We start from the raw sequence: 17,356 nt of genomic DNA, 5'->3' as shown, positions 1-17,356 counted from the left end.
CAAATTGTAATCAAGCCAGGCCGTCTCAGCTCGCTGATTAATGAGACCCAGGAGGCCCGGCCAGCACCTCAGCTTTTTATTCCATCCCGTCCTCCCTGCACTAAATTAACAGCAACTTGTCTGAGCTTCAAATTAACTCCCAATGATTAATTCTGATGGGGGGGTCTGAAGAATAGCTCGTCCTAATAGGCACTGGCCTCTGATGCTGTTTGAAATTAATACACTTCCCCTTTGGCTGCCGGCTTTAATCCAAGGTTGGGTTTTGACATCACTATATTTGTTGTTACAATAAATTCCTCTTACATCTGCAGATCAAATAATCGCGGTGCTCGGGGAGCGCGGCCGCGGTGCCGGCAAACCCAAAGTCGGAGGGGACGGAGAGCTCCTCCGCCAGCCTCAGCAAAGCCCGGCTTTAGATTTAGCCAGAAATGTGGATTTTTGAGGCTCGGCAGCGGGGCTGGGATGGCGCTGCCTCGCTGTTAAATAAGACATCAGCGCCTTTGAATCCCCCCTCGGTCACCCCCGGCCGCAGCGAATGGCTCTGCCCGGAGCCCCCCGAAGTCGGCAGCGCTGCCTCGGTTCTGTTGGTCCTGCCCAAATCGGTTTCATTATCTCCGCCGGGACCGGCCGGGCTGGGGCTTTCCGTGCCTCGTACCTGTCCCTGCTGGCCCCGGGATGCCGCAGGGAGCCCGCTGTGCCCGGCCGGGGGTGCGGGGGGCACCCCAACACCCGGGGGCTGCGCTGCCTCGGGAATGCCCTCCCGAAGGAGCGAGCATCCTCCCAGCCCCCCTCGGAAGAGACCCCCACCCCTGGGGCGTCCCACGGGGCCGGATCCATCTCCCATGGGGCCGGGAAGCGAATCCCCGCCGCCGCCGTCATAAAGCACCCGGCACCCTGACACACAAAAGCAACACCATATGTACGAAGACAACCTGTATGAATTATAAATTGCACCATAAAAATTGATTGCCTATCCCAGCCCTTCGGCAGCGCGGGCGGCGCGCAGGGGGCGGCACCGGGAGGGGACGCTGTGCCCGGCCACCCCCTGTCCCCCCGGGGTGCCGGCTCCCTTCCGTCCCCTCCCGCCGCCGCGGGATGCTCGCCCGCCCCTCGCTTGCTCTTTTCTCCCTCCCGCTACGCCTGGACCATAGAGAGCCTTAATCTATTTATTTCAAGCCACTTCATCCTCTCTGCCGCTTTTGTCCCGGCCCCAGCCTCTGGCTTTGTGGCAGGACCGCGGAGGTTTTAAAAGCCCCTTCCCCTATAGTTTGAGGTCTCCTTGGCTGCCTGAATTACAATGGCTAAAACAGGATTACACTGACCTGATCCTATTAAACTCGCCAATCGATCTGTGCCGCCCTCCCTCCGGCTCCGCCAACTTACTCGCCCAACTTTCCCCGGGGCTCAGGCGGGCGAGAGGGAGAAGCCAAAGGCCGCCTTTCCCAGCAGGCCTGTGGAGCAAGGAAGGATGGAAGGAAGGATGGAGGGATGGAGGTTACTTTTGTTTTCTTGGTTTGTTGCTTTTTTTTTTTTTTTTCCAATGGAGCCACGTGGATTTTAAACCTCTGCTTCATCTCCCTGAATATCTCGGCTCCGAACTAAAAGGCGGCGTTTCCTCGGTGCCCCGACTACAAATTGAGTCAAACCCGTAAAACCACGCGGAAAAGGGGTATTTCAGCTAACAGCAAAACGATCCTACGGAATGCCCGCAGAATTCCGTGGAATTCGTACAGATTTCAGCCACCAGCAAAACCCTCCGCTGTGGGTCTATGGGGCACCTCGCACCGCGTTCCTCCTTTTCCAAACAACCCAGCGTGGGGGAAACCCTGGGAATGCCCAGCCCGCATCCCTGCGTGTCCGGGGCAGCGCCCGGAGCATCCCCCGCGTCCCTCGGGCACGGAGCGAGCCCCGGCTCCCTGGGATGTGCGGCAGGAGCGGCCGCAGCCCCTGGGGATGCGCTGGGGATGCTCCGCGGATGCTCCGCGGATGCTCCGCGCCAGCGTCTGCAGGAGAACGGGAATTCATCCCCAGTCTGCCCCCCGGGAGAGTAATCACCAGGCAGTGAAAGCGGGGGTGGTCACGCTGAGCTGCCAGGATGGCTGGGTTGGGGGCGAGTGGCAAAGAGCCCATCGCGCTTTTAGTGCTCACGTCCTATTAATTAACCCAGCAAAAGACAATCCGGGGATTCCCGTTTATAATTTTCCAGGAGAGTGTTACCGGCAGCGAGGAGCTGACTGTGTGGTGCCAAGTGCCTGGAGTTCCCAATCTTCTCTAAAAGACCCCAAAAATGGCCTCCCCAAAAGAGACACTAGCAGTGATTTCTTTTTTTTTTTTTTTTTTTTTTCTTTTTTTTTTTTTAAGTTAGCATGTCTTGATGCTACCTGAAGTGACAAAAATTCCAACTGCTTGAGTATAAACAGAAATCTTTACTGGTTTGATCCTCTTCAAGATTTTTGGTTTTGCTGCAAAAGCATCCATACTCAGAAATGTTGCGGGGAAAGGTGGGTTTGGCCCCAAAAGCCCTTTAAAAAACATCTGTCTCACTTGCTGGCATTCCCAGAACAGCCAAAAGAAGCCATGGGAATGGGTTATACAAATTAAGGAATTGGGATTTTTTTTTGGCAGCATTGACTCGAAACCTTGTCAGCTTCTTTGGGCCACAGCAGCAACTCCTCACCACAAATCCTCCTGCACCACCCCTGAAGTGTCCTCAGGGCATCTCCCATCACCCCAAAGGTGGCAGCTGGGGGTAAGACTCCTTATCAAATACACAATTCCATGATAAAACCACCGGGCCACCCTCCTGCACCCGACTTGGAAGGCATCTCTGAGTTTTTAAGGAGCAATCACTGTTTGGTTTTCCTCCACTGCTTGGAGGGAGGGAGAAAAAAAAAAAAAAAAAAAAAAAAAAAAAAAAAAAAGAAAGTGCTTTTTACCCAAAACCCCAAAAGGATTTGGGTTGAAATTCCCTCTCCTCACCCCAAACACCAAGCCAGACCCTCAGGCTGCAGCAGCACTCCCCGGATATTTTCCTCTCTGCAAAGGCAGATGCAGAGAGCTCCCCAGCCCCAGTGGGAGCAGCTTTCCGTCCCCACTGCCCCTCGGCGTGGGTGACAGCAGAGACCTTCTGCAAAGCTGTAGCTGTGCCGTGGAGCCCTGAGCATTTCCAAATAATCCCTCAATTGCTGAGAAGCCACTCGGGCTTTCCTGAGCCTCCCAGTGTCTGTCAGAAGCATTGCCCCTCTGAATTAGGCTCATGGTCATTTTGAAGACACACATCTGTATTTTTTTCCCACCAGATGCTGGGCTCCTAAGCCCACAGCTGCTATTTCTCCCCCCTCCCCAATTATTTTCAGATTTCCCCATTTCCAGAGCGGCAATAAGTCCCCGCCAAAGGAAGGTAATGGGAAAGCTCTTTCCGAGAGAAATTGTTAATTTGGGATTTATAAAGGACTTTCCTTAATGAATAATAGTTGAGATCGATCTGTCTTCCTGCCTCGTTCTGCAAAGTAACATTTGTAAAGTAAGGTGATCCCAATTACTCCCTCTAATGACCCTCGCCAGGAGAGATTCCAGGGCTGCAGCCACCAATCCTTTCTCTGCTCCCCTGGTGCCAGGAGCAGCATCCCCTGCTTCTTCCAGGGCTCCCTGGATTCAGCCAGCTCCCAATGCCCCACCTCCCTGGATTCACCAGGATCCCAGTGCCCCACCTCCCTGCCTGCTGTGATCAGCTCCATCCACCCCCAGGATGTCCTGGGGAATCGTGCAGGACTCACAGGAGGGTTTGGGTTGGGAGACGCCTCAAAGCTCATCTCATTCCAACCTTCTGCTTGCTCCAGGCCCTGCCCAGCCCGGCCTGGGACATCCCAGGGATGAGCTGTTCACAGCTTGGCATCCCAGTGGAGACAGGAGAATGGGGAAGTCCCACCTGGCGTTGTCACCCCTCGTCCCCAGGTGCAGAGGGGGTCACAAGGCCCTGACCCCCACCCACCTCCTGCCTTGTCAGAGAGAGGGGAAATGACTCAATTACTGCCCAAAAGTGTCTGCACAGGAGAAAATACCGGCACTGAAGGGCCCTTGGACCAACAGGAGGGGAGTGGATCCAGCAGCTCGAGCCAGGCAGGCTCCAGTGAGGAGCAAGACCTTTTTTTTTTTTTTTTTTTTTTTTTTTTTTTAAAAATGGATCCATTCCAGATCAGAGCCAACTAACAAGGTGTGTGGGGGGGGGGTGTCTCTCCATCTGCTCCAGGTCTTCAGCTGGAGACTGGATGCCTTCAGGGGATCGATGCTTTAGCCAAGAGTGGGTTCTTGCCTTTGCAGGTGCCTTCTCCAGCTGTTTCCCTCCCTTTTCATCCTGCCTCTCTTCCCTTTCCTTCCTCTCTGCAGCAGGAAACGAAGGTGTGGAAATCCTATTCCCTTCCCTCCTTTTCTTGCTGTCATCCCACATCTCTGTCCCAGTCCAGAGGCTGGTGGAACATCTGGAGGGCCAGGAGCCAAGGATGGGAATTTTTTTCCCATGCTGCAAATCCTGCTTCCCTGGCACCCCAACACCTGGGACAGAGACCCTGTCTGCCCCACCACCAGTGCTCCCCTTTCTCCTTTGCCTCCACTCCCAGAACATCAGCCCAGAGATGCCCCAGCATCCAGGGAACACTAATGCCACTTTCCCTGTAATTCCAGTGGAAAAGGAAAATCCAGGGAAAAAATAATTTAAAAAAAAATTCTCTTTTAAATCCCTTCTGCACTGCTGGAGGGAACTGAGAGGCACAAGTTGTAAGAGCCTTGCTCTGGGTCACTCTCAGAACAGGTGACCCACGGACCACACTGCCCTTGGATGCCTCGTCCCTGCTCCAAGGACTATTTTGGGTGTTTGAGCTCTGCCCCGCTGCCCGAGTGCAAAGAACAGGCTCCTTTTCTCTCCCTGCCTGCAAAAATCATCCCCGTGGTGATGCAGAGCTGCTCCGAGCCGGGCACGGAGCTCAGCCCTCCCTCACCCCCAGGCAGGGGACTCTGCATCCCGGCTCTAATCCCGAATTATTCCCTCACCTGGCACAGAACCCCGGCGCTGCCAGCACGAACTGGCCAGGCCGATTAAGTGGCAGCCACCAGCCAATAAATAAATTGGAACCATCTCCAGACCTGATTAGCTTGCTAATTAAGCTCAGTTACGGGGAAATCTGCAGTCAATCAGCCCGGCCATTACCAGTTGGATCCGCAGAGCTGGAGATGGGGATGCTGCTCCTCTGCTGGGAAGGGCAGGAGCGGGAGCAGGAGGAGGAGGAGGAGGAGGAGGAAGGTGCAGCCCAATCCGCTCTCAGTCGGAGAGGCTCATCCACCCGGGGGATGCCCCGCAGCCCCCCAAAACTCCAAAGGGAAGGGCAAAACAGGGCTGGGGGTGTAGTGGATTTTCTGCCCGGGACAATTTGAATTTGCAGTTCTGCCCCCTCCCTCTGGCTCCCGGCTCTTCCCAGGCCTCAGGGGATGCTGAGGAACATCTCCATCCCCCTCTCGGGGTTCCTTTCCCTCCAAGGGAGCTCCAGCCTCCTCGGGCTGGGATTTCCAAGCCGGATTTCCAGCACTGCAGGATGAGGTGTTCTGGCATTTGGGAACCCCTTTTGTCCCTCCTGCTGCCGGTGGGCATCGGGCAGGGAGCTTTTCCCTCCTGCTGCTCCTTCCCCTGGCCCTGGCAGCTCGGGGCCGCTGCAGATCCCAGCTTTTCCTTCCTCAGATCCACATTCCCGGCCTTCGATTCCCACTCATCCTCCCACACGATGCTGGTCGTTTGCTCCTGCACCAAACCGGCAATAAATGAGCATTTTTTTCTCCAAAATCAGGAGATTCTCTCCAGCTGAGCAACGAGCAGCCCTCGGCGGCAGCAGCACCAACTCCTGAAAGGCTGGAGCCACCTCCAGGGGTTTTGTGCATTCCCAAGGTCGATCCCTGGGCACCAGCGGCATCACTTCTCCTCTGCCACCGCTTCAGAGCTCCTCATCCTCTCCCTGAATCTCCTCGGCTTCCAAACAAACCCATCTGGGAGCCGGGAGATGGGAGCGGGCAGGAGGCAAATAAAAAAGTGCTAATTGCTGGCGCTGGGCGTCAAATGGTTCCTGGCAGCGCATTTATTGGGCAATTAAAGGCTTTACTGGGCATTAGAGGGATCAGTGCCTGCCTGGTGGGATCCCCAGCCTGCTTTTCCCTCTGCACTTGGAGTGGTTTCTCCAGGAATGGCCGTGTTTAGGAATGGCTCTCCCTTTAGGGTTGGGTTCGGGCACCTGAAAGGTTTTTCCAGCCGAAATGGTTCTCCAAAGTCCCGTTCAGGCGGGAATTGCGAGGTTTCCTCGTGGGAAAAGCACAATTCCTGCGGGTGTCACCTGCCTGAGATCCAGCCCAGAAACAGAGGGGAAAAGGGAGCAGGGATGAGCTCAAATTCCGGGCTCAGAAGAGCTCCAATTTCGGCTGGGCTTCTCCCAGCCAGGGTGACACCAAATTCCGGTGGGAGGTGTCCCTGCTCATGCAGGGTGTGGGAACAAGAGGAGCTTCCAGGTCCCTACCAAGCCAAGCCAAGGCATCCCATGGCCTGGATGTGGGATGCTGCAGGTGCTCAGAGCTTTCCAGGGGTTCTGGGCATCAGCCAAACTGATGGGAGAGATGGAATCCACTGAGGATTGAGAAACTGATGGGAGAGATGGAATCCACTGAGGATTACTAAACTCACTGAAAACAGGTGACTCGGAAGCTCCTGAATTTTCAAGTCCCAGGCTGAGGAAATCCACAGGAAAACCTCCACAAAATCAGATTTCAGACCTCCAGCTCTGGCTTTTGGCTACAGGTAGAGAAATAAAAGTCCTGGCTCTTTAAGGTCACTCTTACCTGACCTCCACAGAGCATAAAATATTTTTGTTTAAAAACCAGTAGGATGTGGGTCTCTTCTGGAAAACAAAGCTGGTTATCAGGAGAGTCAGCCCCATCCCACCACCTCTGAGCTTCCTGTCCTCATCCCATCGCTCCCCTCACACCAGTTTGGATTTGTATTAAAAAAAACAAATAAAAACCAGCCCAGGGAATGTCCTGGACGAGGGCTAAAAGCAGGTGGTACCCACAGGGTGAGAATCTTCTGGGCTCTGGAGAAACTTCCTTGAGCTGGTGCTCCCAGCATCCACCAGAGTGGATCCTTTGGAGGCAAGAGTGGAAATGCACAGCAAGGCCCTTATGGCAGAGCAAGTTTGGGCTCTTTAGGAATTACTTTTTCTCTTAAAAAAAAAAAAAAAAAAGGAAAAAAAAGGGGATGTTTCCCCCACTCCCATTACGGGAATCAAGAGTTTTCCTTCACAAGCTCCTCCTGACCCCGTTGCTTTGCTGTAGGATATTTTCTTTTTTCCCCAGGCATCAGTGAATGCCACCAGCTGGGAGCGTTTCAGGGGTACACAGGGGTGGGCTCGGGGTAAGGTGAGGAACGTGGGCATGAAAGACATCCTTAAATCTGCTCCACCATCCCCGAGCACCAGGATCTTCCAGGAGAAGCCAGATCTTAGGGAGAGAGAGCAGCCAGCCGTGCCCATCAGGAAATCAAAACCCACATCCCTTCAGGAGAGCAAAGGAGGGGAGGGACGGATGGCTCCTAAAAAAGGGAGCACTACTACAGCTTTACACCCAGGGGGAATCCAAACCGAGTTCAGCCCGGCTGGAAGTTCACATTTCAAATCCAGGAGGGGAGAACACAAAGCACCACCTCCCTCCTGCCTGGGTGCCGGGGGTTGAGCGGGGTGGGGAAACCTTCCAGGAACAAAGGGCTGCAGCTGCTGCGTGACAAACCAGCCACGTGGCCCCCCAAAAAGGGGCAAAAAAGGAACATCCACAAGCAGTCCTGCAGCTTTTCATCCCCCACTGTGCTGCTGGAGCCTCCCTGGAGCACTTGGAAAGGCAGAGCAGGGAGAGAAACGGGAAAGTTCCCCCAGATGCCCGTGGGACAGGAGAGGCAGGAGGCTGGAGGGGCAATGAGCAATGGACAGACTGAGGTCAGGGCACAGCAGGCTGAGAAATCCCAAAACCCCAAATCCCAAACCCCCAAATCCCAGGCTGTGGCAGCCCCACTCAGACCATGAGGATACCATTTCACCTCTCCAGCCCTGGCCAGGTTTTCTCTGGAGCAAGATCAGCTCTGGGGCACCTTGTCCCTCCTGGTGGCTTTGAGGTCACCAGGACTGCAAGGTCAGGAAAAGAGCCAACCCCAATCTGCTGCTTCTCCCTCTTTTCCAGGGAAATCCCCCACTTTTCCCACCTTCCCTCATCTCTGAGCACCCCTTATTTCTCTGTGAGACAAGCACAGATTGGGCAAACCACAGCTTTCCGTGGTGCCCTTGTAGACCCTAAATGTCTCATTTCATTCTTCACACCAGGGCACCAGGGTGGTTTAAATCATCTTTAAATCATTTTTAACCATCATTTCCCCCCCTTTCAATGCACATTTATGGAATCTTACCTGCTGCTCTCCAAGGACCACACAGCTCTCCCAACATGACGTAATTTCTTTCCTGCAGGGACCCTTCCAGTGAGTTCCCAGTCTGCCCTGGTGAAAGCCCCATCACCTCCTGCTTCCATCACCTCCTGTTTGTCTTCTCCTTGAGCCTGCTCAGATTCCCCATTTCTCCTGGGGCTGTACTCGGGACAAGACCCCTGAAACTGTAACTAAATGTCAATCAGCTGCCCATTGCTCAGGGTTCGAGCTGGTTCAGAGAAGCTCATGGAGAGCCACCATTTCCCTCCAAAGAAGTGATGAGGCCGTGCCACATCCTGACCTCAGGGATGTCTTATTATTCTTACTTTAAAAGATCGTTTGGACCAATTTAGCAGATACAGATGTAACCATTCCCAGCCTAATTCCTTGGATCCCCTCCAGAGAGCCTTAAAGCCAAGGTGCAGCACTCACTGCTCCCTTCCTCGGGGAGAAGAACTGTTTTTAATGAAAGCTCCCATATTTTTGGCTGGGAGATCTGTCACTCACTCCACCTGCACTTCCAGAACTCTTAGATATACATCCATTAGGGCCTGGCTGACTTATTGCTTTTTAATTTATCAATTTGCACCATTACTGGCTCTTCTGCCATCCCAGGTCCTGGACAATCCCTCATCTTTATTGCTGGCAAAGAGTGACAGGAGCTGAGCAGGAAAAGGAAGCAGGTGGGGCTCGGTGGAACCACGAAGACTCAGGCAAAGAACAAGCTGCAACCAACAAGTTTTCTTGTCTTTATTAGAAAGAGACCTATACAATATAGCAGCCTCTCTCTGCAGTACTTTACAGCATTTTTGTTCCTTTTTTTTTAATTTTTCATTTTTATTTTTAATTATTCAGAATACTGTACAGCTGACACAAAAAATCTCGACGTGTAGAGAGAGAGAGAGAGAGAGGAAAGGGGAACATAATACAAACTGGCATACTTAATCAAACCCAAATAATAGGAAACAACAAGCAAAGTGAAATGTTTGTCAATTGGTTTAATTACAGTACAAACAATATAAATAAAGCATCATCGAGTCATTGTAAAACAAACTTGCTGGATGAGGTAATATAAAAACAACAACAAAAGACCTTTTTTTTGCCTTTTTTTTTTTTTTTTTTTTTTTTTTTTAAAATTTCCACACCGTCTCATCATCATTTATACATTATTATTTACAGAAACAGAAAACAAACAAAAAAAACCCAAACTCCAACAACCCAAAACTTGCCATGAAGCCTGCCATGTGCTAGGTATCTCCTGCCTCTACCCCAGGCAGGTGTCCCCTACTCACCTGGGCTCCCTCCCTACTCAACTGGAAAGACAAACACCACAAAGCAGAAAGACCTGGAAAATTTGGGGGCTGAACACAAAAGCTAGCCCTTGCAGGCTGGAGCTGCTCAGGGCTGGGCCAAGCATTTGGGATATGCTCAAATCCTGCTGAAGCCCAGGGGTTTTAAGGCAGCAGGAGCTGCAGATCCGAGCTCTTGGCCGTTCCAAGAGCGGAGAACATCACAAAACGAGTGCCTGGTGTTTTAGGAGACGCTCCTGCCCCAAGTGCCCCTCACCCACATGCAATCTACCAGTGAAAGGTGCTCTTGACAGTGACAGGGCCAAACCCTGGACACTTGGGGCTAGCAGGGAGCTGTGTGCTCTCAGAGCATGGCTACATCCTCTTCTCCTCAGCAGATTCCATGAGAATCCAGCTGAGTCCCTGGTTACCTCAGGAGAAAACACTGGGGGGGGTTTCACCAGCACTTCCAAGGAATTGAAGGGGTGGGAAGTGAAAGATCCTCCCGTTGTTTCTGCACACCCTGCCATGGCCCTGCCCACAGCTCCTCCCTGCCCTCTCCCTATGGAGTGCCCCTGGAAGGACAAGAAACCACAGCCAGGCTGGAGATGGTGTCAGCAACGCTCCCAGCCTGCAGCACCCCAGGTGTGGGGCACCCTCACAACAAAATTTTGCAGCCAGTCGTGGCCAAGAACACGTGGAGGGAGGGATGAGGAGCTGCCCTTGGGGGAGAATCCAGCTGGAGACAGCTCTTAGGAACATCTCACATGGGAAACACCTCCCCAACAGCCCCAAAAGGCAGCAGGGCCCCAAGGGCCACTGAATCCCTGGCAGCTCGCTGGTCCCACACCCAGGTTCAGCCAGAAAGATGAGTCTCAAGCAAACTGATATCAAAAAGAGTCTCTGAAATGAGAGACTCTGTCCTTTCCACCTTCAGAATCTCCTTCCCTGGAGCTTCCCACCCCCAGGGCTGGGGGGCTGGGATTTCCCCTCTCCAGCAAGGGAGGGATGTCTCCCCTCCAGCCCTGGAGGCCAAGCTCAAGGTTTTATCAAGCTCCATGTTGCTGCCTGAAGGAGCTGAAGGAGCTGGATTTTTTGAAAACCTCTGAGGCTGCAGCAATCTCATCTCCCTGCACCTCTCCATCCCTCAAGCCAGTGTCCCCCACCCTGGAAGTGGCTGGTTTGACTTCAGCTGGGAAACACCCAGCCACAGGCTGGCTCCAGCTCCTGATGGTGATTTGGGCATTCCCACAATCCCTGACAGCAGTGAGAGGAGCAGGCACCAGCACACACACACAGCAAGTGCAAAGTGACCCCCAGGTGACACCTGAGGGCTCAGGACACCCTGGCTGCAGTTCACCTACTGGTTCAACTCAGCTCAACCCCTCCATTTGGGATGCAGATGCCAAAACACCCCACATTCAGCACCAAAACCCTTCTTGGGTCCTGCAGGAGGAGTCTGGGGTTTGCCTTCAGCACAGAGATGTGCCTGAGCTGTCTCTGTGAGGGGTTTTCCTCCTGGTACCCTGCAATTCCTGAAGACCAGGGAAGTGTTTTCAGCTACTTCAGCTCTCAGGAACAACAAAAAACCCACATGGATCAGCTCTGGAAAGAGGGGGAGAGCAGGGTGCATTCACTGCCAGCAAGCAAGGTGGCCACTGTCCCCAAGGCATGCCATGAGACCTCTGAGGTGTCCCCCACCCACCCCCCTTCACATTCTGTACAGAACACACAGATGTAAAAATGAGTAGCTCTGAAGCACTGCAAAACAGCCAGTCCTTAGCACTGGAAGCCAAAAAAACCACATCCAGAAAATCCAGGGCTGAGGGGAAGCTGAGGCTCTGCCTGGCAACAGAACCCAATGTGCCACAGGGGTTTGGGACACAGGCAGGCACGGGGAGATGAAGAGGTTAGAACTGCTGAAATGCACAAAGACATCTTTATTTTATCCACCCACAAGCAAAATTCTCCCCCCTGAACATGGTAGTCAACGATGGGAGTTCATTCACCCACATCTTGCTGTCACTCTGAAATGAAACATGGGGCCAGAAACATGCTTGGTGATTTGGGGCTGAAGATGGCCCTAAAAAAAACCCCCAAACCCACCTTTTACTTTTCAGAAATCATGCAATTCCCCTCTCTAAACGTGAACTATTCACAGCTCCTGACAATCCTGGCCAAAAGCCCTCAAACCTCCCTTTAAAGTGTGGGACAGGCTCAGTCAACTCAAGGTGAACTGTCCCAATATTTACTGTAAAAACTGGCCCATGCTAAACAACAAAGCAAAACCTACAAATATCCTAAACCAACAAATTCACCCATCTACAGCTCTGGATGTTTTGCTCTATGAGCTCTATTATTATTTTCCAATAAAACCATTCAAGCCAACCTTCTTTTTTTGGTCGCTTGGAACTCAAAACTCCTTGCAGAACCTCTTAATTTGGGGTAGTTCAGTGTTTCTTTTCTACCTTGAAAAGAACTTTATTCTGGAGCGGTTTTGGGTTTTTTTCCTCTTGTGCAGCACACACAAGAACATCGAAACCTGGTTTTTCTATGCAGTAAATTTCACCCACAGACCATCAAGAATGGAAGGTGTGGAGCTGAGGATCCAGGCCCACAGGCAGAGATCCCACCTAAGGACAGGATCGCCGTAGCAGCCCCTGGAGGGGGAAGGAGGATGCCTGACAGTGAGATGAGGATGGGGAAGTTGTCTCCTCTCCAGCCAAGCTGCCCCAAAGTTTGGTCCCCAACGCTCCCCTCGAGTCCCCTCTCTGACAACAACCACGTAACCAAACATGAAATGACCATTTCACCAACAACAAACCCCAAAAACCATCCCTGTTAAGGTGCAAAGGCGGCTCCCCGAGACGTTTGGGAAGGGTCCCTTGGGGACCCCCTTGTGAAATCTGTGCTTGTCTCCACTACCACTACTTTATACTAGAAACTACAAATTACTTCATTTCTCCCGATCTCCATACAAATATAAAAGCTGAAGCTATTCCAACCCCATATAATCTAATTATTCTACATTACAGTGCCGGAGATCACTTCCAAAGCCGGACCTGCATTCCCACCTCGACTCCTCTCCCTACGTGACTCGGCCTTCTCTGGCCCAGGGAAATCTCCAAGTGCAGCTAAAGCTTTTTCTTTTTCTTGCACTAACACACATAATTTAAGGGAAGGGGGACAAGACAGGGAATTAAACAATGTTAATGTGTACACAGTTATATTACACCGCACCCAAATGCTTCAAAATCCTCTCCACCTTCCAGGAGCTCACCCGGCTTTCCGAGCAGCACCAAGGTTCTCCAAGCTTTCTTTTTTTTTCTTTTTTTCCCTGCTCCTTTTTTTTACCACCAAAACTGGAAATCTGGTAACGGGAGCCCTTGGTCAAGTCTCTGCATTCAGGGAAGGACCCTGAATTTTCCCAAGGTTGGGTCTTTTTTCTTCATGAAGAGCAAGGAAAAGGGAATTGTCCTGGCAATATTCAGGTTTAGCTGTGACACATCTGACTGAATTCCACAGCAATTAGCCAAAGAGAGGAGAAAATACGGAAACACCAATGGAAATATGGAAACACCAATGGCTGACCTGCTCCTAGTGTTTTAGTCATGGATAAAGTGCAGAGGAAGGGGGATTTCAAGGTACCTGGGATGAGGGGAAGGGTTAAGTGGGGTGCAATGCCAACCACTGCCACAGACTCTGTTTCCAGGGAAAACAGCTTTGGCTGCCAGGCTTCTGCTGGGATTTCTCATGGACTGGGTCACAGTTAGAGCTTGTTTTGTTCCCAACATGCTCAAAGGGTGTGAGCAGCTTGGCAAGAGGGTTCCAAAAAAGCAACAAGAGTGGCTAAACACGAGCCAAGGAGCGGGAAAGGGGTGGGAGAATGGAGTGGAAGCAACAGGAACCATGATTCCTGTGGATCTCCAAGTGCCAGGAGGCGTTGCCTGATTCTGCACCTGGATGGCTCCAGAGCAGCCTCTGCAAAGTGCAAACACATCTCCTGGAAAGCCTCTCCAAGCCAAGCCCCACCAGGATCCAGCCAAGGAGAGCTTTCACCATCCCCTGCCTTTCCCTGTTGTCCCCCACCCTGCAAGGAGTGACTTGGTGACAACGGCCCTGGGTGACCTCACCTGGCAGGTCCCTTCCAGCTCAGGATATTCTGGGATCTCCTGAACCTTCCAAGGGAGCTCTGCCACATGCAGGGCTGGGAATCCTCCCCACAGACCCCCACACCCACACTGCTTCAACACAGCTCTGCCAACACTTAGGGGAAAGCCACGTTTAGGTTAAAAGCAACCGTGCTACCACTTAATTAAAGCATCACTTGGCTTGCCTGGATGCATAATTTTTCCTGTGATACACTGGAATTTCCTCTCCTAAAAATATTCAGTGCTTTTTCAAGGGTTGCCCTCAGAAGATTTTTAGGAAAGGACCACGAAATCTGTCTACCTGCGACCTGCCTGGTTGCCCTTGTTTCTCAAAGCTCACCCCCAGCCTTGTCAGAGGAAGGAGGCCTAAAGAGAGCATTAAACGATGTACAGAAAATTATCTCAATTAGGAAAAAAACCCAGCTCTGAAATGGAATGTGCACTTTGAACCCTGCCCACCCTGGGTTTGAAACACTGGACTTGGTTTTTGGGATACAAAGGCCCTGGATGCTCCTGGGGGGAACAGGAGGCAGCTCTAGCACCTCTGGGATTGCCATTCCTGAATCCCTGCTGTGGCAAAGCTCCTGAGCACCAGCACACAGAGGGGGTTTCACAGCATCCCCTTCAGCTGCACATCAGCTGGGCTGTCCCCTCCCTGAGGGACCACCTGTAAGTACCAAACGTCAGGAATGGTGGAGAAACGGCAGTTCAAAATTAAAAAAATTTTCTAAATTAAAAAAAAAATAAAAATTCAAATATTTAGAAGTATCCCAGTGGGAAGGGAATCAGCTGTGTCTGGTGCAGTCAGCCCAGGCTGTCTGGAGAAAGATTCCCTCCCCCTGATACTCAAAGGTCTAGAAAACAACAAAGTACAAAAGGACAACACCACCAAAGAGGAGAAGCTGGTCAATATTCCTGTGCTTCCACCCTGAGGCTCATTTTTTGGCCACAATTTTGCCTCAAATCCGTAATTTTTCATTTTTTTTGGCTTTCCTTAAGATAACCACATGGCATTTCTTCCTTTGCATTTTGCCCACATTCAGTTTATTTAGCAACTGCTCCTCCCATTTGTGTGCTGAGTGAAACCCAGAGCCCCAAGGAAGAACACCACCAAAGGCCTGGGAAATACACAGGAGCAGGTAGCAAATTACTCTGCTGTGTGCACCTCACTGCCTTCACATAATTGCTCCTTTGCCATCAAATTCAGTTGAGTTTTCAACTTTCTCCATGATAAACCATGCCCCCGTCCCCACACTGCCATATGCCGCTTCTAAAGAAAAAAGAAAATTAAAAAAAAAAATCACTTTTCTGCCTGCCAAAACCTCTGCTTCCCCACGCCAGAATCCTGCTAGTGGGAAGCAGGAGAAGCTGGGATGCAAGACCAAAATAACCCAATCAAGTATTAAAACTTGGAATTGAAATGAACTGTCCAGGCCACTTGCACAAGCCATTTTTCTTGCGGAAAGCAGCGGGGCTGGGAGGGAGCGCAGCCGTGCCCTGCCCGCCGCGGTGAAGGCTATCAATTCTGAACTTAATCAAATCTGATCTTCCCCCAGCCAGAATGGGGCTTTTTGTCTTGGCTTGTGAAAGCTTCCTGACTTCTGGAGTAAAATATATTTACAGCGCTGAGGAACAGCCTCTTTTCTCCTTTCTAAAAGGTCTCACATGTTTTTTTTTTTTTTTTTTTTCTTTCTTCCCTGATCTCCTTCTGGTATGTTGTTCCTCACAGGCTTTGGAAAGAAGAGTTCACTGCTGGGAATATTATCGATGTACAATAATGATCTGTAACCCACAGATCCTAACTAGTTGCACATTATTTAGTTCACATCCATTACAGTTTATAAATTAACAGAGATGTCATTTTCTGTACAAAAAAAAAAATCAATGTATATTTACGGTCTTTTTTTTTATTCAAATAGATTTTAAATACATAGAATCTAGAGACACAATACAAAAATCTGTATAAGTTAGGCAATGCATCACAGGAGTGACCAAAAACTCAACACAATTTACCTTGGCAAAATGACAGAACCTATTTCTGCTGGCTGAAAACGTAACAAAAAAAAAAAAAAAAAAAAAATTAGCCTTTAATGCATTTATTAATTTCACCAAACGTACTTGAAATGTTGTTTTCCATAGCGGTATTCATTATTCCTTTTTGTGTTTCAGGCTTACTCTTATTTATTTTTTCCATTTTGTTTTTACACCAAGGAGACTGCAGTCAAATAACACTCAGCAACTCATTTCCTCTCTTTGGACTGAAAAATTAAACAGATACTAAATTATGACAGTGAATTTAGAAAGGAGGGCTCCAAGGGCTCGAAAGAACATGTCTGAGATAATATGATGCTTCTAAGAATATTGCAATCACATCCAAGCAATCACCGAAGCGTGCCATGTAACTACCTCCTCAGCTAATATGCTTTTTTCTCCGTGATGACTAATCATGTTCTATTAAACAGCAGTAATGCTGGAAGAACTCAACTATACAAGTGTAATGAAGCCAGTATTCTCCCCGGACAGATTAGCTACAACTGATTTGACACATACCATCATAGGAGCTTCAAACCTGACAAACTCTGTGCTTGCTTCTGATTTATGCCGTCAAGCTCTTCAGGAGAAGAGAATGGAAATCCAGGCGTCGCCGCGTTCCGTAGAGGTGAAATGTTCTGATGTGCTTCACTGTCACTTAGGGAAAGTCACCGTCTCTCCTTCCTTCCTTCCTTTCTTCCTTCCTTTCCTTCCTTCCTTCTGCTCCGGCTCGCCTCTCCCCCGGCGGTGCCGCGTGTCCCCCGGGCGGTGCCGGTGCCACGCGCGGCCCGTCCGGCGCGGCCCCCAAAACAACGGTCTGCCCGCAGCCCCCGCGCTCCTCCTCGGCCCCCCGCGCCCCCCGCGCTCCGCCCGGCGCTCGGGATGGACCGAGGGGAAAAGGGAGAAGGAGAGGTACCGGACTCACGGAGCGGAGCTGCGATGGGCATGGAGGAATGCGAGGCTGCGGACGCGGCTCGGCTCAGCGAACGCGCGAGCGAGCTCCCCTCAGATGATGGTGGGCATCCTCCCGCCGCCGTTGTTGCGGTTGTTGTTCTTCCTGGACAGGTTTGGGGTGGCCATGAGGGCGAAGCGCTCGTCGGGGCAGCCGTACTGCAGCAGCACGTCGATGCACTCCTGGCTGGAGGCCTGGCGGGCGTAGGCCAGCGCCGTGTTCCCGTGGGCGTCGCGCGCCATCACGTCCACGCCGTACTGTGGGGAAACGAGAGGGGGGCTGCTGGGAGCTGTGGTGGGAAAATTTTGGGAGGGGCTTTGGGATTGGATATAAGGGGAAACAAGACGGGAGCTGTTGGGAGCTGTGGTGGGAAAATTTCGGGAAGGGGTTTGGGATTGGATGTAAGAGAGGGTGAGGGAGCAGCCTGACAACAGGAGCA

At 51.4% G+C, this 17,356-nt stretch overlaps 1 protein-coding gene across 9 annotated transcripts in view; it reads right to left on the bottom strand.

Moving 5' to 3' along the window:
- Nucleotides 1-9,220: 9,220 nt before the first annotated feature.
- The window catches only part of AGAP1 (ArfGAP with GTPase domain, ankyrin repeat and PH domain 1), a 309,204-nt gene continuing 301,068 nt past the window's right edge, over nt 9,221-17,356 (bottom strand). For all 9 annotated transcript variants that reach the window (XM_041464142.1, XM_041464145.1, XM_041464148.1 and 6 more), the window contains one exon: nt 9,221-17,174. In XM_041464142.1, the coding sequence (XP_041320076.1) occupies nt 16,971-17,174 (204 nt within the window). In that variant the 3' untranslated portion in view covers nt 9,221-16,970. The remainder of the gene's footprint in view (nt 17,175-17,356) is intronic.

The sequence above is a fragment of the Pyrgilauda ruficollis genome, unplaced genomic scaffold (genome assembly GCF_017590135.1).
Source record: "Pyrgilauda ruficollis isolate IOZ18807 unplaced genomic scaffold, ASM1759013v1 scaffold172, whole genome shotgun sequence".
Classification (NCBI taxonomy): domain Eukaryota; kingdom Metazoa; phylum Chordata; class Aves; order Passeriformes; family Passeridae; genus Pyrgilauda; species Pyrgilauda ruficollis.
This window is presented reverse-complemented; position numbering and strand designations above follow the sequence as displayed.